Raw genomic sequence first — 21,455 nt, forward strand, 5'->3', positions numbered from 1 at the left:
TGGTATAGCCATTTTGGAAAATGATATGGTGGTTCCCTAAAAATCTAGAAATAGAAATACCATATGATCCAGCAATCCCACTCCTAGGAATATATCCCAGAGAAATAAGAGCCTTCACATGAAATAGACATATGCGCACCCATGTTCATTGCTGCATTTTCACAACTGCAAAAAGACGGACATAGCCTAGGTGCCCATCAATGGATGAATGGGTAAACTATATTACATATGTACAATGGAGTACTATGCAACAATAAAGAACAATGATGAACTGGCAAAGCATCTCACAACATGGATGAATCTAAGGGGCATTATGCTAAGTCAGTCACAAAAGGACAAATATTTTATGAGACCACTACTATAAAAACTGATAGGTTTATACTCAAATGTTTACACACAAAAATAAGTAATCTTTGATGGTTACAAGGGAGGGAAGGGGTGGGAGGGAAAAACACTAAATAGATAAGTGGTAACTTTGGTGAAGGGTAAGGCAGTACACAATACTGGGGAAGCCAGCAGAACTTGTCCAAGGCAAGGTCATGGAAGCTCCATAGACACATCCAAACTCCCTGAGGGACCACATTGCTGGGCTGAGGGATGTGGGGATCATGGTCTCAGGGAACATCTAGCCCAAGTGGCATAACATAGCATATAAAGAAAATTTTCTACATTCTAGTTTGGTGAGTAGCGTCTGGGGTCTTAAAAGCTTGTGAGCAGCCACCTAAGATAATTCACTGGTCTCACCCCATCTGAAGCAAGGGAGAATGAAGAAAACTAAAGACATAAGGGAAAGATTACTCCAAAGGACTAAAGGACCACAACTATCACAGCCTCCACCAGACTGAGTCCAGCACAACTAGACGATGCCCGGCTACCACCACCAACTGCTCTGACAGGGATCACGATAGCTGAGTTTTCAGAAGCAGATCACCAGGCCTTCCTTCTGAGGTACGGCTTGGTAGACTCGAACCTCCAACTTTTCAGTTGGCAGCCGAGCATGTTAACCGTTTGCACCACCTAGGGATGATAAGCACTAAAAGAAAAAAAAAAAACCCGTTGCCGGCGAGCCGATTCCAGCTCAGAGACACTATAGGGCTATAAACCAAAAAAAAAAAAAACCAAACCCGTTGCTGTTGAGTCTATTCCGACTCAAAGCGACCCTACAGGACTACAGAAGAATTAAAATAGGTGGCATGATAGACAGTGGCTGGGGAGTCAGGGATGGCCTCTCCAAGGTGTGGATGGTGAAACTGGGATCTGAAGGGCAAGAAAGAGCTGGCCACTCCCTCGGGCACTCTGAGAAGCACACACTCCAGGCAAAGGCAACAGCCAGGGCAGAGGCCCAGCAGGGCATAAGCTCGGGTGTCCAAGAGGCAGAAGAAAGGCTGCTGGGCTGATGTCCGGTACCGAGGCAGACAGTGGATACGAGGAGGCTGGAGAGAGGTGCTGGCTGGACTGCAGGCCATTTCAAGTCAGGTTAAGGAGTGTGGATTCATTCTAAGTGCACTGGAGAAGGTACTAGGAGTTTTAAGCAGAGAACAGCCGCATCTGGTGTACATTAAAAGATCACTCTGGCTGCCGTGTGGAGATGGGACAGAGGGGCAAGAGTCAAGGACGGGAGCCCTGGTGGAAGGCGACTGCTGTTATCCAGGTGAACTGCAATGCCAGGGGCTAGGTATCAAGCATTCCTCACCCGGTGAGGCCATGACAGGAGAGGTGACAGGATTTTTTTGCCAAACCCCACCCATTTATGTTTTTCCGCTTTCCAGAAAAAACAAATCGTGATTTGTAGTGTGTGGCTGATTTCAAGCTATTAGTGTGTCCTCTCTGAAGCCAGAATTGGGAAGAACCTCTAACAATGAGGATGGCAGTGGGGTGGGGAACTTACCTGGGGCAAGAGGGGCAGACACTGAGGCCATGTACGGGGATGGGGTGTGGAACATGCAAGGAACTGAAAGGAGGAAGGGCCCTCTGGCTGGAGCCCAGACAGCCAGGGAAGGCAGACTGGGCCTGGGCCAGACAAGGCAGGGCCTGCAGGTCAGTCTGTCCTCCAGGCAGCAGGGTGCGTTCTGGAAGGTGTTTTTTTATTTGGGGAAGGGGGTGCTGAGGGTGGAGGGAGTACGGTAGGGTCAGGTGGTGATGGGATGGTGTGATTTGATCTGCATTTTGAAAAGACTGGAGGAGTCCTAGAGAGGAAGGGGGAGACCAGTTAGCCCCTGCAGTAGTTACAGGAGCTCAGACCAGGCGGGTGGGCGTGGAATGGAGAGAAGTGATGGTATGGGAGGTGGGCAGAAGGTAACATCAACAGGGCAGAGGAGGAAGTAGGTGTCAGGGATGCCTTCCAGGGTTCAGGCTTAGAGCGAGGATTGACTGACAAAAAAACATAATAAAAACACCTTGTGCTGCAGCCTACGATTAAAGGCTGGCTTCTCTCCCCTCTCCTCCCATCAGGGCATTTCTCCGTCACCCTTAGTGCTCCCTCACTCACTGCACATCGGAGCACTGCCAGTGAGCATTGATGGGGCGGCTAAGATGGTGGCAGCAAGGAGGCGCAGAGGTGTGGAAGCGACGGGAAGTTACTGAGTTCCAGAAGACCCCAGGATTTCTGGAGTTCACGGGGCTCTATGGGGTCTGTGTTTGCACCTCCTCACTTACCTGAGTGCGGCAGAACTTCTTGCCACAGACTGTCTTCGGGCAGGAGAGTCTTTTATGAATGAACAAAGAAAACTCCCTTCCTAGGGAAGAGAAAAGACTGTTCTTCAGTTCCTTCTTACTGTAGGTATGACAACGACTGCAGACCAGGAGGCTTCCTGGAGGAATGCTCCCATTGTGGAGACTGTCCCCCTCCCACCACCTGCACCATGCAGGGCGACACCAGCAACAGCTAGAGCTGCAGGCGCAGGACCAGCCTCAGGCACACCAGGGCCTCTATCTTGACTCCACCTGCCGAGAGCCCTTGGGCAAGTGAGCTGACCTCTCTGATCCAGTCTCATGCTCCTGTTAAAGGGGACTGAACACTTGCTACCTCACAGGGCTGAAAAAACCAAACCAAACCCATTGCCGTCAAGTAGATTCCGACCCATAGCGACCCTATCGGACAGAGTAGAACTGCTCTAAGGAGCAGCTGGTAGACTTGACCTGCTGACCTTTTGATTAGCAGCCAAGGACATAATGTAAGCAGGGCCCCAGCACAGGGCCTGTGCTCGGCCCACATGAAAAAAAAAAAAAAGTTTGGGGTTTAAAAACAAAAACTCAAAACGCTGAAAAACTGAAATGAATAAATGTTAGATAAAATGCTTAAAAGTAACAATCTACCAATCTCATAAGGTATTACATTTAATATTCATTACAATGTCATTACATTTTAAAAATAATTCATGGGTTAGGCTGTTTCCACTCAGCGCAGGGTGACTACCAGGACAGCACACTAAGTGAGTCAATAAAGGCGCATGCTTAGAAAAGCAGCATATAAAAGCCTACGGTGTCTGCCCTGACTAAGGAGCGGCTGTTATACTTCCTAAGGAGCCCTGGTAGCACAGTGGTTAAGTGCTTGGCTGCTAACTGAAAGGTTGGTGGTTCAAACCCACCAGCAGCTCCCATTAGAGCCTTGGAAACTTTATGGGGTAGTCCTACTCTGTCCTATAGGGTCACTACGAGTCAGAATCGACTCCCTGCCACCACCACCCCAAAAACAACATTATACTTCCTAGGCAATAACAGCAGCCATACTCTTCCCCAAGGGTTGCCAGGTTTTCTCTTCCTTTGTGCCCTCAACCAGGGCTTCTCACACTGGAATGTGCAAACAGACCACTTGGGGATCTTGGTAAACTGCAAAGTCTGATTCAGCTGATCTGGGGTGAGGCTGATGATGCTGGTCCATGGACCACACTTTGAGCAGCAAGGCTGCAGACGGTCTTCAGCATGCAGAAGGTTGCCACGCTGTGGGCAGAGAGAGGAAGGCCAACAGCCTGCTTCCTCATCCAGGGAGCCAAGAGAGGGGAGAGGCCTCAAGGGGCTGGGCTGCTGAAGTCACAGCCCCTCCCCCATTCTCCAAGCTATGTTTGCTTGTATGAAGGAGGAGCTGGAAGAGCCCTGGTGGCACAGTGGTTATGCACTTGGCCACTAACCAAAAGGTCAGCGTTTTGAGCCCACCAGCAGCTCCATGGGAGAAAGACATGGCAGTCTGCTTCCATAAAGGTTTACAGCCTTGGAAACCCTGCGGGGCAGTTCTACTCTGTCCTATAGGGTCACTGTGAAACAGAGTCTGGGTGGGTTTGAACTGCCAGCCTTTCGGCTAGTAGTCGAGTGCTTAGCTGTTTGTGCTACCCAGGGACTCCATACAACTTTGTAAACACATGAAAAAAAAAAAAAAGAAAACTAAATTGTACGCTTTTAAAGGGGTGAATTTTATGGTATGTGAATTACGCCTTGCTGAAGCTCTGTGTGTGTATACAAATACGCACACATATACACACAAGCATATATAAAACTAATGGCCTAACTTCAAGATCCCATGGCTTCTTCCTAGGCCTTGCTTCTGAGGTCCTCTCTACAGCAGCTGGCACTGCTGTCCATCCACTGTTAAAGCCTCCCTTGGCCATGGCCCTGTTCTCTGGACTCCTCCCACTTCCCTGGCTTCTCTTTCTTCTCCCACCTCCTAAAGGTAGGTGCTCCTCGACACTCTGACTCCTTGATATTCTCATCTAGAGATAATTCCAACAAGCATATCTATTTGAATAAATTCCCAATTGAGATTCCCAGCCCTGACCTCTCTCCTACGGCATTGCCAAGGGTGTAGTGGACATCTCCACCAAGATGTTTATCATCACCTCAAATTTGTCAGGTCTACATTGAACCTGTGGCCTTTTCCCCCAGACGTGCTCCTCCTTTTGACTTCCTAGTTCTCAATGGAATATCTGCAAATGCTGGATGCTAGATGCTTAGAGTTGTGAGAATGTGGACCCCAACCCAGTTCTCATTCCCCCAGGCCTGACTGTCTCTGATTCTGCACTCAGATTTCCATGAGCTTCCATCTCCCTTATGGCCTCATAGTCCGTCTTCACAGTTCCGCAACCCTCGCTCATACTTGCCTCATGACATAGGTTCCTACCCTCCAGAGGGGGAACCCTGGGGGCATCTCATCCAACCTTCCAGCCAACATAGGCCCTTCTGGAGAGCAAGCTAGCAGCTCTGCCAGGGCCCTTCCAGAGAGAAAATGCTCCCCCCAGCATGAGACATTCCTGCCTCTTAGGGTGTCTTTCCTTCCTGCTGACTGTCCTTAGTTTCCCCAAGCATATTAGACTCAGGGAGAAGAATGGCTTAATTGGTCAGAGAGGCCAAAGACTGACAAAAGCATGAGGTTTATTAGGTAGTCTGGGCAAAATTCTGGCTCCTCAACTGTGCCAGGCAGCCTTGGGCATATTAACGCTTCTACACCTCAATTCCTCGTCTGTAAAATGGACATACAGCATCTGGCTAATGAAATCACCTAGTGATATAAAAGACATAACAGGGCCTCAAACACAGTGGCTGCCTCAGAGGAAAAAAATCAGTATGCATTAGCATTATTTTTTTAGCCAATAAGACTTACAGCTATGTGTTCAGACTCATTGACAATTTGAACTGTTTTCACTATATTTAAGAAAAAAATAAGCCCCTCACTCCCATCTCCCAAGTGTCCTGTATATCACTAGGGGGTTTCATTAGCCAGATGCTGTCTGCCTCCTGAGTCCTAGATTATTGGCCATTAAAGGGGTTTGCTGCATTCGTGGGTACCCCATAAAAAGGGGCAGACTACCCCCAGCTAGTGAAAACACCTGTCTAGCCCACAAGTGTGTCTTTGTGGCTTTGCAGTCCTGAGTTTGAATCTTAGCTCAGACATCTGTGGGATGGTTACCCATCTCACATGCTGTTCCCTCTGGCTGAAACAGACATCCTTCCCTCTAGTCACTGCCTAAAACACCTACCCTTCAAGACTCAGCTTAAATGTCACTTCCCGGCCTTCTCAGGGCTAGATTGGGTGCCTTCCCAGGACTGCCTCAGCACCCTGTGTCCCCTGTCACGGTGCCCAATCCACTGTAGTATAATTGTGCTGCCTGCGAGGCGGGAGCTGTGCTTGCCTCCTGGCGTTCAGCACAGTGCCTGACACACAGCACTCACTGTGTGCTTGTTGAGCGAAATAAACAAGTCACCTTGGGCAAGTTGCTTATCTTCTCTGAACTTTAGTTCCCTCATCTGTAAAGTGGATTTAATAAGAATGTGCTCTTCAGCTGGTTGTTGTGAGGATTAAATAGAAAGGCTAAAGAGCCCAGCACAGTGCCTAGCACAGGGTAGACACCCAATACCTGGCACCCACTATTACAAAATTCCACCCCCGACAGCCTAACAATTATGTTGTGCCGACTCTACCTACAGGTCACAAACATTTACATTTCAGTTATGTTGGTGGCTAGTTTGGGGTAGGTGAGAGAGAACCTGGCCTGAGGACTTATCTACAAGGTCCTTCCCTGCCTCAATTAGACAGTGGTTAGATGCAGCAGGGGGCAAAAGGGGCAGAAGTCCACACTGGTATCTTACCCTTTATCAGTCTTTTTCTCTGTAACATTAATTCTTCTCTCCGGAATCTCTCTGGGTCCAGTTCCGAGTAGTCCCAGTCGTTATAGCTCTGCGGGCAAGGATATATACCTAACGGGGGGTCAAGAATGATAGTGAATATTTAAACAAAAGAGAACAGAGGCAAAAACAGGACAGAGGACCGCAGAGGCCTCTGAGACGCCCCCTGCTGGTCCTAGTCGGATTGGGCTTCAGTATTAGCTCTGCCCCACCTTGGCCTTGTGGCTTTGGGCAAGACACTTCCTCTATAAAGCGCTTTGGCGTCTTCATCTGGAAAATGGGGATAATGATGCCTGCCTGCCTATCTGTGCTATACAAATGTGAAGGCATTGTAATTATTTATTTTCCTATCCACCTTCTCTGCTCTTGCTGGACTCTGAGCTCCCTGAAGGCAGGGGCTGGGTCTTCTTCCTCTTTATCTCCAGGGTTTGGTATTGGACATGGTACATAATAAACAGATGCTTAATAAATGTTTTTTGACTGTATTATCACATTTAGCTAAGTGCCTGCAATAGGTTCCCCCGAATATCTGATGGTGTTAATATTCTTCCTTTAAGGAAATTATGTGTTTCGGGGTTCTGGCTTTTTGGAATCTGGACCCTCAGACATTAGAGGTTTGCTACTTTCTCCCTCGGTTCTTTTATTTAGGATGGAAAAGGCCAAGGCCTCCTTGAAAAGCATGAGCAGCTGTGCAAAGCTGCTGGCTCCCTTGCGCAAAATAAACAGACAGGAATGAGTTGGAGGAAGGGGGCTCTGCTTTGGACAAAAAGGAGGAAGAGAAGAGAGTCAGAACAGGAGGCAGGATGACATAGCGGTCACAGGCCTACCTTTGGAGTCAGACTACCTGGATTTTAATACCTGCTCCCACATTTGTTGGCTATTGGGCTTCTTTGATCCTCAGCCTCCCAACCTTCCCTTCCTTCCACTGCAGGGAGTGCACATTAAGAGGATTAAGTGGGTGTGCAGAAAAGAGTTACAGCAGGCCAGAGACAGCTGTCCTAACAAAAGCCTGCTTACAAGGTTGGCCTTTGCTGGTGTCTGCAACCTTGGCTGGGAAGCAGTTCCCTCCACTGACATAAAACTTCCTGTAACTGGTAAGAGTGGCTCACTCTGTCTAGGCTGTGTGTACAAATGATGTGGTTTATACTGAACACCTGCTTTCCTTCTGGGAGCCTGAATTTGGGTCCACACTAGACAGAAGGTGCTTACGTGACCAGGCCCTAAAAAAACCTTGGGCGCTGAATCTCTAACGGGCTCCCCCAGGCAGAAGCATCATGCATATGTTTCTGATTTTTGTTGCTGGGGGAAGAGTGCACTGCGTGGCTCCTCACGGGAGGAAGAGAGCATAGGAAGCCCACACGTGGATTCCTCCAGACCCCCACCTGTCTTCTTCCCTTATGATCCAGCTGTGTACCTTTATGACATCACGGTAATAAATCTTAGCTGTGAGTAAAACTGTGTGCTCCATCCTGTGAGTCCTTCCAGTGACTCTCTGAACATGGGGGTGGCCTTGGGGACCCCTGCCACGATGGGGTGGGTAAAAAGCACTTACTTAGCATAGCACCTAGTACACAGGAACCTCTCAACAAACTGAAGCTTAAAAAAAAAGTTAACAGACTTTATTTTTTACAGCACTTTTAGGTTTACTGAAAAATTGGGCAGAAAGTACAGAGTTCCCAAATACTCCCTCTCCCCTTGTCCAAAGTTTCTCCTCTGATTAAAATCTTACATTGGGTGGTGCATTTGTTACAACTGATGAGCAGATAATACATTTTTATTAATTAAAATCTATAGTTTACATTAGCATTCACTCATTGTTTTGGCAGGTTCTATGGGTCCTGACAAATGCATAATGTCATGTACTCACCCTTACAGACTCACACAGGATAGTTACACTGCCCTAGAAATCCCGTGTTCCACCTATTCATCCCTCTCCCCTCCCCATTCCCCCCATCCCACGTCATGTAGTTGGAATCCTACAATATGTAGTCTTTCCAGCTGGCTTCTTTCACTTAGCAGCATGCATTTAAGGTCCCCCCATGTCTTTTCATCATTTCTTTTTATCTTGAATAATACTCCCTGGTATAGATGCGGAGCCCTGGTGGCGCAGTGGTTAAGAGCTTGGCTGCGAACCAAAAGGTGAGCAGTTCGAATCCACTAGCTGCTCCTTGGAAACCCTATGGGACAGTTCTACTTTGCCCTATAGGGTCACTATAAGTTGGTGTATTGAGCATGGTTTTTTATATAGATGTATTATAGTTCGTGTGTCCATTCATTTACTGAAGGACGTGTTGGTTGCTTCCAATTTTTGCCATCATGCAATAAGCATTTGTGTGCAGGTTTTTGTGTGGACAGAAGTTTTCAACACGTTTCAGTAAATACCTAGGAGTGCGACTGTCGGATTGTGTGGTTAGCCTGTGTTTAGCTTTGGAAGAAGCTGCCAAGTTGGCTTCCAAAGTGGCTGTTCCATTTTGCGTTTCCAGCAGCCATGAATGAGAGTTCCTATTTGCTCCACATCCTTGCCAGCACTTCGTGTTGTCAGTGTTTCAGATTTCAGCCATTCACATCGGTGTGTAGTGCTCTCTCTCCGTGGTTTTAATTTGCAATTCCCTAATGACATATGAGGCGAAGCATCTTTTCATTTGCTTATTTGCCATCTGTATGTCTTTGGTGAGGTATCTGTCCAGGTTTTTTGTGTACTTTTTAATTGGGTTGTTCGTTTAATCATAGCTTTTAATAACTTGAGAAGGGGGATGCAGGGACAGTGACTGGAAGGGAGTAGTAAAAACAAACGTCAAGCTGGCACCAAGTGAGGGGAGTGACTACAGTTGGGCCACCTGGGGTCACGTGGAGGTGGAAGGGTGGGATTATCCAAGCAGCATACTGTTTTTGAGTTCCTGGGTTCTGGTTCCATCAGACCCCACCAGATGGTTAACTGAGGAGGCTGTGCTAAAACACCAAGATCTTGTTAGTAGAGGACCCCGGCTCCCTGCAGATGTCTCCGGGTGCAAAAGGGGGACTGGGAAGAAATGTCTCAAAACTGAAGTAGTAGAAAATTGGGGCTCTACTACACACTTCACTTTCTTTAATGTGAAGGAGAGAAAAGGAAGATTGTTTTGATGAAGGCAATCACGTACCCGGGCTCAGCTGGAAAACTTGTTTCCAGAATTGCTTTCCCCAGTAGAAAGAAATCACCTCTCACCTGAAATCCACAGGCTCATCGTATTACAGATGTCGGTCTTGAACTCGTGTGTGTTGAACAAGGACTGTGGGAAGCAGGAGCAGAAGCTGGTGTACAAGCCTTTGCTCAGGAGGCTCGGCAACCTCTGGGGGGCAAGCAGAGCTCAATCAAGGTTTTTGATATTTCTACACCAAGGAAAAGAGCCCCTGACCTCAGAAAGGATCTGTGGTAAGATTCTTCTTTCTTATAAAATACCAACCAAAGGGACAATTCTAACAATTATTGGAAGCCTACTATGTGCCAAGAGCTCTGGTGGCTCAGTGGTTAAGAGCTTGGCTGCTAACTGAAAGATCAGCAGTTCGAATCCACCAGCTGCATGGTGCAGTTCTACTCTGTCCTATAGGGTTGCTGTGAGTTGGAATCAACTCGACGGCAACAGGGTTGGTTTTATTTATTTATATTTTGGTTTAGTATGTGTCAGGTCGTTACAAATGCTATCTTATTTCGTAGTTACCATTCCGTTTTTTGGGATTCAAAACCCAAGTTGATCTAACTCCAAAATCTTTGTTCTTTCTAGGTCTGTGCCTTGCACACAGTAAGCACTCAATAGCGATTTGTTGTCTGACAAACTTTACCCAACACCATGCTGCTTCCTGTTCTAAAGGGAAGCAATTTCTCCCTGACGAGGCCACCTATCTCCCCAGAGATAACCATTGCTAAGAGTTTGGTAAATTTTTTTCTATTTGTAGGCACAGATACATATATACATATACATTTACACATATATTTATATTTTTTTCAAAAGAGGGATGAGTGAACATAGAATTGAGTAAATGGCTTTTTTCCATCCAAATGATATGATTACATCTTTCTCAATCAGTAACATATAGATCTACCTGATTTTTTTGGAACGGCTGCATTTCACATTAGTGTACATTTAAATCACAACTTACTAACTCCTCCTTTTTGGAAAGGAGCTTCTGTTGGTGCTGTTCTTTAGAAAGGACACCCACTGGTGCCAGAGCAAGTAGACGTCTAATGTGATTTCTTTTTCTAAAGTGGTTGATGCTCACTTTTAAGAGAGCCTCTTCGTAGTGGGACCTGGGCTCATTAAATAAAAGACGGGCGTAGTTTCTGGCTATCCGGTCAAACAGCTTCTTCTGGATCTCCTTGTTTGGCTACCGGAAATAAAAATGGGAAAGGAGTTACTACTGTCCCTTGTGGAAACAGCCAAGGGGCTGGGGTTCTTAAACTGGTATTTCTCTCATTTTTAGGAATTTTATTCTCAAGATACTTAAACTCAGTTCTGCATCCCACTTTGGTGAGTGGTGTCTGAGGTCTTAAAAGCCAGCAAGCAGCAATCTAAGATGCATCAGTTGGTCTCAACTCACCTGGAGCAAAGAAGAATGAAGAACACCAAAGACACAAAGAAAATACTAGCCCAAGAGACAGGAAAGGGCTACATAAACCAGAGACTCCATCAGACCGAGACCAGGAGAACTAGATGATGCCTGGCCACCCTGACAGGGAACACAACAGGGAATCCCTGATGAAGCAGGAGAAAAGGGGGATGCAGACCTCAAATTCTAATAAAAAGAGCAGACTTAATGGTCTGAATTAGACTGGAGGGACCCCAGAGGTCATGGCCCCCAGACTCTCTGTTAGCCCAAAACTAAAACCATTCCCGAAGCCAGCTCTTCAGACAAAGATTAGACTGGACTATAAGACATAAAATGATATTGCTGAGGAGTGTGCTTCTTAGCTCAGGCAGACACATGAGACTATGTGGGCAGCTCCTGTCTGGAGGAGAGACCAGAAGCCAGAGGGGGACAGGAGCTCGTTGAATGGACTGGGTAAATACACGGTGGAGAGGAGTGTGCTGTCAAATGGTAGGGAGCGCAACTAGGGTCAAATAACAATGCGTGTATAGGTTTTTGTATGAGAAATTGACTTGAATTGTAAACTTTCACTTAGAGCACAATTAAAAAAAGATATTTAACTTTTTACGCTTTATGAAATAATATACTCATTTGTTTTATAGAGTTTATAAAGAATGTACGTAGAGGCAGAATATTGCTGAAGAAAGATCCCTGACTCTGGGTCATAAGATTCTGTGTTTTCTATTCTTAGTCCTGCCCTTAACCAGCCACTTGACATGGACCAGCTCCCAAAGCTCCCGAGAAAGAAGTGCGTGCTCAGGCCAAAACCTAGAGCACTCCACTTCCCTATCCCCACAGCCCATGGGTCATCAAGTCCTGTTGGCTCTACCCCCAAGCTATATCCCCAAACTGATGGCTACAGTGAGCAAGAGGCAGACCAGCATAGCATGATACTTGAGGGCATGGATTTCAGAGCCAGACAGCCTGGGTTCAATTCCCAACTCTATGACCTTGGGCAAGTTACTTTACTCCTTTGTATGTTCTTCCATCTGCAAAATAGAACCTACTTCATGGGGTTAGTGGCAGATTTGATGTATTCAGAAATATCTTAGTACTTGGAATAGAATTTCGTACACAGTGAGTGCTATATAAGGTTTAGCTGCTATCTCCACTACTGCCACCCTAATCCAAGCCACCAGCATTGCTCTGCTGGACCCCAAGAGTCAATCCCTAACTGTCCTCTCTGTCTTTGCTGGTGCCCAGAGCAGTCAGAGTCATCTTCTTAAAATGTTAATTAGATTATATCACTTGGAAAAACCCTCCAATGGTTTCTCATACTGCGAGGTACAGAAGGCAATTTGGCCTTTGTTCTGGGTTCCTGAGAGCCAGACCACACCTGAGGCTGACGAGTGGGGGGCTCACCTGGGGACCCAATGTTGAGTAGCCTCAGGGGGTATCATGTAATCTATCATAACCGTGGAAGGCCAATAAGAGCCCTGAACCCTAAGGCTCAGATCAACTTCCTGGTTGAGAGCTTCCTTGTTGGGGAGGCCCTCCTGGTTGGCAAGAACATCTGTTCTCAGGAAGGTTGTGTGTCTCTGGGGACATGGAAGCTTCACGCTGGAAATCCTCTCAGACCTCACTCTATGCATCTCTTCATTGGCATCCCTTTTGGTTATAATAAATCTGTAGTCGTATACATGACATCCCACTGCCATTGAGTCGATTCCAACTCATAGTGCTCCTATAGGACAGAGTAGAATTGCCCCATAGGGTTTCCAAGGCTGTAATCTTTTTTTTTTTTTTTATTGTGCTTAAAGTAAAAGTTTACAAATCAAGTCAGTCTCTCATACAAAAACAAGGCTTTTAATCTTTATAGAAGCAAACTGCCACATCTTTCTCCCATGGAGTGGCTAGTGAGTTCGAACCGCTGACCTTTTGGTTAGCAGCTGAGTGCTTTAGCCACTGCACCCCCAAGGGCTCCTTAAGTATGATACACTCTCTGTGAATTCTGTGAGTCGTTCCAGCAAATTATTGAACCCAAAGGGGCAGTGGGAGCCAGGATGTCAGAAAGTAAGAGTATAGTGTGAACTCCTGAGTTTGTGGCTGGTATCCTGAACAGGTAGTGAGAAACCAGCCCCAAAATTGTGACCAGCAGGTCAGAAGGTTGGGGTATCATATGGACTCCCCAAACTTACAGCTGGTATCATCTGCCTATTTGGCAGTCTGAAGGACGGTGTCCTTTTAACTTGTGGGCTCTGACTTGGCTTCGGGTGGCTAGGGTCAGAGAGAGAGAGAGAGAGTGCCATGGGGCAGCTGGTGATGAGGATGGAAAAGTGGGAATACAAAGGCTGGATCAATCCGATCCACATTCTGAAGACGGGATTCATGCTGTTCTTACTGTGCAACTGGCGACAAAGACAGGATTTGCCCCTTACTTATCACACAAACTTAAAACCCCAGCTCCCCACTCTGGCCAGCATCTGCCCACCTGTCAGCCTCCAGCACCTGCCTACCTGTCTACCTCACCTTCCACTCTCCTTTTTACCCATACTGGCAGTCCCTAGGGAGTTCCTTAAACTGCTCCTTGAAAATGCTAAGCTCCTTCCCTCCTCAGGGCCTTTGCTCTTGTTGTTTCCCTTACTTAGAACGCTCTCCCCAAAGATTTTCACACGGCTGGTCACTTCTGTTCAGGTTTCAAAGAAGCTGCCCACTCGTTCACCACCAAACTGTCTTAGTCATCTGGTGCTGCTTCAACAGAAATACCACACGTGGATGGCCTTAACACAGGGAGGTTTATTCTCTCACAGTCCAGTAGGCTACAAGCCCAAATTCAGGGCATCGGCTCCAGAGGAAGGTTTTCTCTCTCTCTGTCGGCCTTCTCATCAATCTTCCTGAACTAGGAGCTTCTCCACACAGGAACCCTGGGTCCAAAGGATGGGCTCTGTTCCCGGCACTGCTTTCTTGGTGGTATGAGGTCCCCCCCCGTCATGGGTTGAATTATGTCTCCCCAAAAATGTGTGTATGAACTTGGTTAGGCCATGATTCCCAGTGTTCTGTGTTTGTCCTCCGTTTTGTGATTGTAATTTTATGTTAAAGAGGATTAGGGTGGGATTGTAACACCCTTACCAGGTCACATCCCTGATCCACTGTAAAGGGAGTTTTCCTGGGGTGTGGCCTGCACCACCTTTTACCTCTCAAGAGATAAAAGGAAAGAGAAGCAAGCAGAGAGCTGGGGAACCTCATACCACCAAGAAAGCAGCGCCAGGACCAGAGCGCGTCCCTTGGACCTGAAGTTCCTGTGCTGAGATGCTCCCAGACCAAGGGAAGACTGATGACAAGGACCCTGCTCCAGCACCGAAAGAGAAAGAGAAAGCCTTCTGGAGCTGACGCCCTGAATTTGGACTCGTAGTATACTAGGCTGTGAGAGAATAAATTTCTCTTTGTTAAAGCCATCCACTTGTGGTATTTCTGTTATAGGAGCACTAGATGACTAAGACACTCCCTTTCTGCCCACTTCCTTTTCTTTTTATCTCTTCTAAAATAAAAGGAGGTGCAGGCCACACCCAAGGGAAACTACCTTTACACTGGATCAGGGATGCGACCTTAGTAAGGGTGTTACAATCCCACCCTGATCCTCTTTAACATAAAATTACAATCACAAAACGGAGGACAACCACACAATACTGGGAATCATGGCCTAACCAAGTTGACACATATTTTTGGGGGACACAATTCAATCCATGACACACACTAACCAGTCTTAGTTCCAGGCTCTTTCCACTATTAGAAATCATCTTATTTACTCAGTTCTATGAAAGCAAGGACTTTGCGTGTCTTGATTACAGCTGCCTTACTGGCATATACAAAAAAAAAAAATCAAACCTGTTGCTGTCGAGTCAATTCTGACTCATATGGACCCTACAGGACGGAGTAGAACTGCCCATAGAGTTTTCAAAGAGCAGCTGGTGGATTCAAACTGCCAACCTTTTGGTTAGCAGCCAAGCTCTTAACCATTACATACACTGGGCATTTAATAAATATCTGTGCTAGGAAAGAAAGCTGAAAAAAGGTGGGTGATGGGGAACTGTCATAAAAAAATATATCTATTGGCCCTTGGGTAGACAGCTAGAAAATAGATCTCTAAAGTCTCTTCCAAAACTGAGATTTGGTAGACATTTGCTGGGAAAGTATGATATTATAATCCAAGTGTTGTCATGCACAAATAAAATGAAAACAAGGCAGCTTGATTCCAGAAGATCTAAATACGAAGCTCAGTGGTTCCTAGGCAAGGAAGAAATTCTCCTACGTGGAGAAGAAAGGCTGAGTTACAGTGAAGAAGCTGATGAGAGAGAGCCGGGAATGAAGAAAGCACTGCACAGTTCTGCAGAACGGGTTCAGCTTGACTCCACCCAGCATGCCATCACCCTGACTTCCTTATAGAACGGGTCAGTGAGCACATTATGGCAGTTTTCACAAGAGAACCTGAGGTAGACACCAAGGGTAGAAAAACAAAATGAACAAGAAATGGTCCCTTAGCCTTGAAAAGCTCACAGTCAAGTTGGAGAAAGGGGCAATGACGACAACCATTATAGCAGCAGGTGCAGAGGGTCGTGGTTGTTATCCAAGAAGGGTGGGCTGTGAAAGCACATTAGAGGGGTCAGGGACTGACTAGGGTGGTGGCTGGGGAGGGGAACCCATACCCCAGTGGGGAGTGAGGGGGCCTGACATCTGGCCTGAGTTCTGAAGGTGAACAGGGATAGGGTGGGGATGAAAGGTCAAAAGGACGGTGTGTACAGCAGTGTAGAGGCCAGGAGAGAATGGGACATGGGAGGAGCTGCAGGACACTGTGGAATGGCTCAAGCACAGGGTGCACGGGTGAGGCAAGGGTGGGGAGGGAGCGGGGTGGGAGATGAGGTTGCTGCGGTGGTCCATGGGATCAGAAGGGCTTATAGCCCACGTTATAGAGGATGGAATTTGTTCTGTAGAAGCGTAGCTTAACCAATGGAGAGAAAATCAGATTTGCATTTACCTGGTACCTTTCATGAAAGACCCACCAGAAGCTATCCAGCCACATGGCTCGTGGGGAAGGAGAAGAGAGAAACTTCTCTAATTCTTTATCTGCACAGAAAGACTTAAAAAAAAAAAATTCACATTATTATTGTTGTTATTGCTCATTCTCTAAAATTCACCTGGAGCCCCAGTCAGACCCATAATCATCTGCCCTCAAACCCTGTCTTTCTGTGTCCCGTGACTTGGTAACTCATACCATCTTCCTGCTAGCCATCTTTGGGGTCAATATGCTGTGGAATCCACTTAAAACACACAAACAACCTAAGCTTTTACATAATCTCATCTAACTCCCACAATACTCGCATGTATTATCTCCATTTCACAAACGAGAAAACTGAGGACCAAAGGGATGAAGGAACTTCCCCAAAGTAATACAGCCAGCAAGTGGCAGGGCCAGGATCAGAAGCCATAATTCTGTACGGCTGCTCCAGGCCAGCTACCTCTACCTCTCACCTCCTACCCTTTAGTTAACAGCCAATTAACATCAACAAACTTATGTCATTTAACAATGATAATGTTCTTTCCTGATGGTGTGTCCTAAGGAGGCAACCCAAACTCGTACCATCCTCGGTTCTAAGGAGCATTCTAGTTTTACTTCTTCTAAGACTGATTTGGAGTCTTAAGACTTTAAGACTCTAAAACTACCAGGGTAATAAGATGTTACATTCACTGAGTGATTATCATGAACTTGCCACTGGCTAGGAGGTTCAAATGCAGGCAGCCTGGTTCCAGAGACACCACACAGGCTGCTTCTCCTTTTACCACTAGGAAGACGAAGAGATCTCGCTCTCACCATCCCCCTGGATGCAAGGGGAAAGACTCCCTGGCACCCCCTGGGGTCCTGGAGAAGCTGGGGCACCCTGCATGGATAAGCATGTAGCCCTCACTAGCAAGCGGCTTTGTCTTTGTCACCATTCCTCAAGCTTCTTTGGAGAGGCAGTGCCCTAGAGTGGTTAAGAGCATAGACTTCGGTACCAGACTGCCTGGATTCAAATCTAGCCCTTTCACCTATTAGCTGTGTGACCCTGAGCAAAGTTAATGAACCTCTCAGTGCTCAAATTCCTCATCCAGAAAATGGAGACACTGAAAATAGTCCCTTCCTCAGGGACTGCTGTGATGATTAAATCATACATGCAGAGGGCTTAGAATAGTGTCAGGCACGTAGGAAATACTAGATAAACTGTGCTAGTTATTCATTATTTATTCCTACTTATACCTGTGGTGGCCTGTGTGTTGCTATGATGCTGAAAGCTATGATACTGGTATTACAAATACCAGTAGGGTCACCCACGGTGGACAGGTTTCAGTGGAGCTACCACACTAAGACAGGCAAGGAAAAAAAGTCTGGTAATCTTCTTAAAATTAGCCAATGAAAACCTTATGGATCGCAACAGAATACTGCCTGATATAGTTCTCCCAGATGAGCCCCTCAGGTTGGAAGGCACCCAAAATACAACTGGGGAAGAGACGCTGTCTCAAAGTCGAGCCAACTTTAATGATGGGGACAGAGTGAAGCTTTCTGGACCTTCATCTGCTTATGCAGCACAACTCAAAACGAGAAGCAGCAGCTATAAATACCCGTGAATGATCGGAAGGGCCTGGTAAAGCTGAGGGTCAGCCCAAAAGAGGGGGACCCTCGACAAGGTGGAGTGGTGCAGTGGCTGCAACAGTGAGCTCAGACATAGCAACGATGGGGAGGGTGGGGCAGGGCTGGGCGATGTTTCTTTCTGTGGCACACAAGGCCACTAGGAGTTGGAGCCGACTCTATGGCACCTAACAACAAAAACAACAACAACAACGGGACACTCAGTCAGAACAGCCTGCAAACCACTGCCCTGGTGGAAAGTGCACACATTGCAGAGTGCACCCAGGCTTGGGCTCTAATCTTAACTCCGTGCCTTGCAAGCCGTGTGGCCACAGGGAAGTTTGACTCAATTGCTCTGAATCTCAGTTTCTTCGGGTATGAAACTGGGACGGTGGTACCTGCCCCGGGTTGCTGTAAAGCCAGGTTGTAGCCCGGCCCACAGCTGGCGCTTCGCAGATTTCTGCTGTCTCTTCTCTTTGCTTGCCTTGCCAGTAAGGGGGTTCTTCTCAGCCCGGATCACGTTGCTTATCATGTTACAGAATTGCACCCCATTCGGAAGCTCGTTTGGCCTGGAGCTGTTAAATTCAGGATACTGGTACAGCTCCACTAGCAGATTTTTATCTGCTGTTTTCTAAGGGAAGCAAAGAAGAAGAATCTGAAAATGGGCTCCATCATTTTGACCGTTTCAAACGATAAGGTATCTTCCCCTTTTTATTAGGGAGACAATTTAACAATCTTAAAAGGTTGCCAGTTCAAATTCACCCAGAAGCTCCACAGGAGAAAGGCCTGGCAATTTGCTCCTGTGGAAGATTAAACCAAACCACATCCATTGCTGGCGAGTCAATTCTGACTCACAACGACTCTACAGAACAGAGTAGAACTGCCCCACAGGGTTTCCACCGAGCAGCTTTACTCTGTCACATGGGGTCGCTATGAGTCAGAATTGACTCGACAGCACCTGACAACAACAGAACGTTTAGAACATAAGAGGACGATCATGGCCCCAGCACTTGACCAAACACCTGATTCTATTACAAACTTGTAGAGTGAAACCCACGAGAGCTGGAACTTGACGAGACTGCCTTGTTTTTCTGGGTCTTGAAAATTTTCCGTCTTTGACAGGGTGCAGTCTTATCACTTTCCTAGCACTCTCTAACAGTGGAAAATATTTGAGTTTTCCTTCTCCAACAGAGTTCATAGATGCCAGCTTTTGCAGGTTTTACTGTATTTTCCCTCTCAGTCTTTGAACAAATACATACAAATCCGTAGATGCAATTCAATCTAAATATACATGTATTTCACATCCTGCTTTATCCACTTAACCTTAGATGTTTCATGTAGCTACGCTGCCTTCAAAATTATCATTTAGAATAATGTAATATCCTGTTAAGATGTGCTATAATTTAACTACTCGCTTACTTATGGTGGCTCAGTGCGTAAGAGCTATGGCTGCCAACCAAAAGGTCTGCAGTTTGAATCCACCAGCTGCACCTTGGAAACCCTATGGGGCAGTTCTCTTCTGTCCTATAGGATTGCTGTGAGTCAGAACGGACTCGACAACAACAGTTTTTTTTTCAATTTTTTAATTGATAAAGCAACTTTTGTTTCTTCCAGTTGATATTACCACCATTAACAACTTGGAGCATAGAGTTTGTCCTTCTTTTGGTTTATTTAGTATGGATTTCTCAAAATGGTATTACTGGGTCAAAAGTTATGATCGTCTTTATGGTTCTTGATGTATATCATTAAATTGATTTTAGAATAAAAAGATATGACTATACTTTTTTAAACAAAACAATAGTTTAGCTTAATTAGTAAAGACTTTCTGCCTTGAGCATTGTGTTCTTTCAAAGAATTATCTGTATGGAATCAAACTGACAGCAGCAACTCAAAAGGTTAGACGGGAAGCTTAGGGTACAGTGAGTTTATGTTAATGTTAGAAGAAAGATTTGGAAAAGGAGGGTGAGAATGGTTGTACAGCTTGAAGAATGTAATCAGTGTCACCAAATTGTACATGTCGAATATGCTGAATTGATTTTGCTATGTATGTATATTTTCAACCACAAAAAATAAATTTATTAAAAAATTAATTATTTTTTAAAATATGACTATAAAAATCTAAAAATACAGAAAAGTAGAAAGAGGAAACCAATTACCATCACCCAAAGGCACCCAAAGGAAACACCTGGATATGCTGAATTACTTTCTAGCTGGGTTATGGCAGTTGACAACAGAAGAATCATTTCCAGTGATTAATTGCATGGACTCCGAATCAGACAACCTGGATTCAGACGTCAGCTCCATCACTTACTAGCTGTGCCACCTTGGGCGGGACATGTAAACGTCCCCAGCCACAATCAGTGGATGAGTATGACAGTTTCAAGACAGACTCTCAGCCCTTAGATTTTATGTAGTTTTGGTATCTCCTAGACTAAAAGGTGAAAAAAGAATAACGATAGTATATTGTTTCATAGTCTCTTGCATTCAAAGGTTTGAATACATAAGACCTGGTGACAAGTTTATTTCCCCTTTAAAACTGAAAGCAAGCTTAGGAAGATCGTAACTGCGTGACTGGCAGGTGGGGCCAGCCTGCTGCAGGAGAGAGCCTGGCCCTGCAGGCTGAGGACCTGGGCTCCCAGGAAGCCAGGCTCTGGCAAAAACAGACCATGACACCGGACGAACCATCTAACTGCTCCTGACTCTGAGCTACCTGCAGCATCTGCAGTGACGGATGTCTCCATCACTGGGCGTGACTTGGAAAAGCTGCTTAGGAAAGTACTGAGTGAACCTGGCCCCCGGGCTGGGCAGCACTGTGGCTCTGTGTGAGCCGATTCTGAACTCATGGTTTCTAAGGGGAAACACCTACCAAGTTCTAAAGATCCACAGACAAATGACTACTGGAACATACCCCATTCTGAGGCTGAGGTCAGTGATGCCCTTTTGAGAAATTCTGGAGTTATTAAAGTACACGAAGATCCTTTAAAAAGGGAACTCTGTGATTCCCCCGCACAATCTCCAGCCGAGTATCCCATCCCCAGGAATAAAATGTCTTTCATGCCCAGCAGAAACCAGTCAGAAACAGATGCTGGAAGAGATCTCTTACTCTCTTTCCAATGAAAGACTTGGCAATCTTGTTTTCTGAACCTCCACGGGGCAGCTTTATTTGACTCTTGACAATCTTGTCTGCAGAAGAACGGAGAAGGAAGTAAGATGTGAGTAACCGCAGGGTCTGCTCACTGCTGTGTGGTCATTATAACTAAAAATTTTTCATTAGGCCTGAGCTGCCGGAGGACACTCGGACCACTAGTCTGACTAGATCCCAACTACATTACTGACTTATTAAGATTCCAGTCTTTATTGGATTATACTGCTTGATCCAGAGAGGCAGCAAGGAGGGTTGGCACAACATGGGCCTTGGAGTCAGAGCTGGGTTTGAACCCAGGACCTGCGCCAAACAAGCTGCGTGGCTTTAGGCAAGTTACTCCACCCCACCCCAATACACTTTTCCTCACCTATAAAATATATTCAGTGATACCTATCACCAGGGATATTATGAAGATTTAATGAGGCTACGTGTGTGAAACCACCTGGTGCAACGTGGGCACACAGTAGGTGGTCTATGTTA

The 21,455-nt window shown here is 46.2% G+C and overlaps 2 protein-coding genes across 3 annotated transcripts in view; both read right to left on the reverse strand.

Annotated features, from left to right (window-relative positions):
- Positions 1-18,263, reverse strand: part of FAM227A (family with sequence similarity 227 member A) — a 64,584-nt gene extending 46,321 nt beyond the window's left edge. For both annotated transcript variants that reach the window (XM_049884441.1, XM_049884440.1), the window contains exons 1-6: positions 18,229-18,263; positions 16,205-16,306; positions 10,747-10,971; positions 9,815-9,938; positions 6,577-6,684; positions 2,656-2,735 (exon numbers count right to left, since the gene is read on the reverse strand). In XM_049884441.1, coding sequence (XP_049740398.1) covers positions 2,656-2,735; positions 6,577-6,684; positions 9,815-9,938; positions 10,747-10,971; positions 16,205-16,249 — 582 coding nt within the window. In that variant the 5' untranslated portion in view covers positions 16,250-16,306; positions 18,229-18,263. The remainder of the gene's footprint in view (positions 1-2,655; positions 2,736-6,576; positions 6,685-9,814; positions 9,939-10,746; positions 10,972-16,204; positions 16,307-18,228) is intronic.
- LOC126076490 (protein FAM227A-like) lies at positions 18,058-21,159 on the reverse strand. The gene is made up of 3 exons (XM_049884985.1): positions 21,155-21,159; positions 20,934-21,069; positions 18,058-18,461 (listed from the first exon to the last, which is right to left on the reverse strand). Exons 1-3 carry the CDS (start codon positions 21,157-21,159, stop codon positions 18,177-18,179), a joined length of 426 nt encoding a protein of 141 aa, XP_049740942.1. The 3' UTR covers positions 18,058-18,176.
- Between the last annotated feature and the right edge of the window lie 296 nt (positions 21,160-21,455).

Source organism: Elephas maximus, chromosome 4, assembly GCF_024166365.1.
Source record: "Elephas maximus indicus isolate mEleMax1 chromosome 4, mEleMax1 primary haplotype, whole genome shotgun sequence".
Lineage (NCBI taxonomy): Eukaryota > Metazoa > Chordata > Mammalia > Proboscidea > Elephantidae > Elephas > Elephas maximus.

Coding starts and splice junctions, on each gene's coding strand:
- LOC126076490 (XM_049884985.1), bottom strand. Junction 18,462..20,933: donor AGTCTTTCATTGGAAAGAGA/GTAAGAGATCTC, acceptor TGCTTCCCTTAG/AAAACAGCAGATAAAAATCT.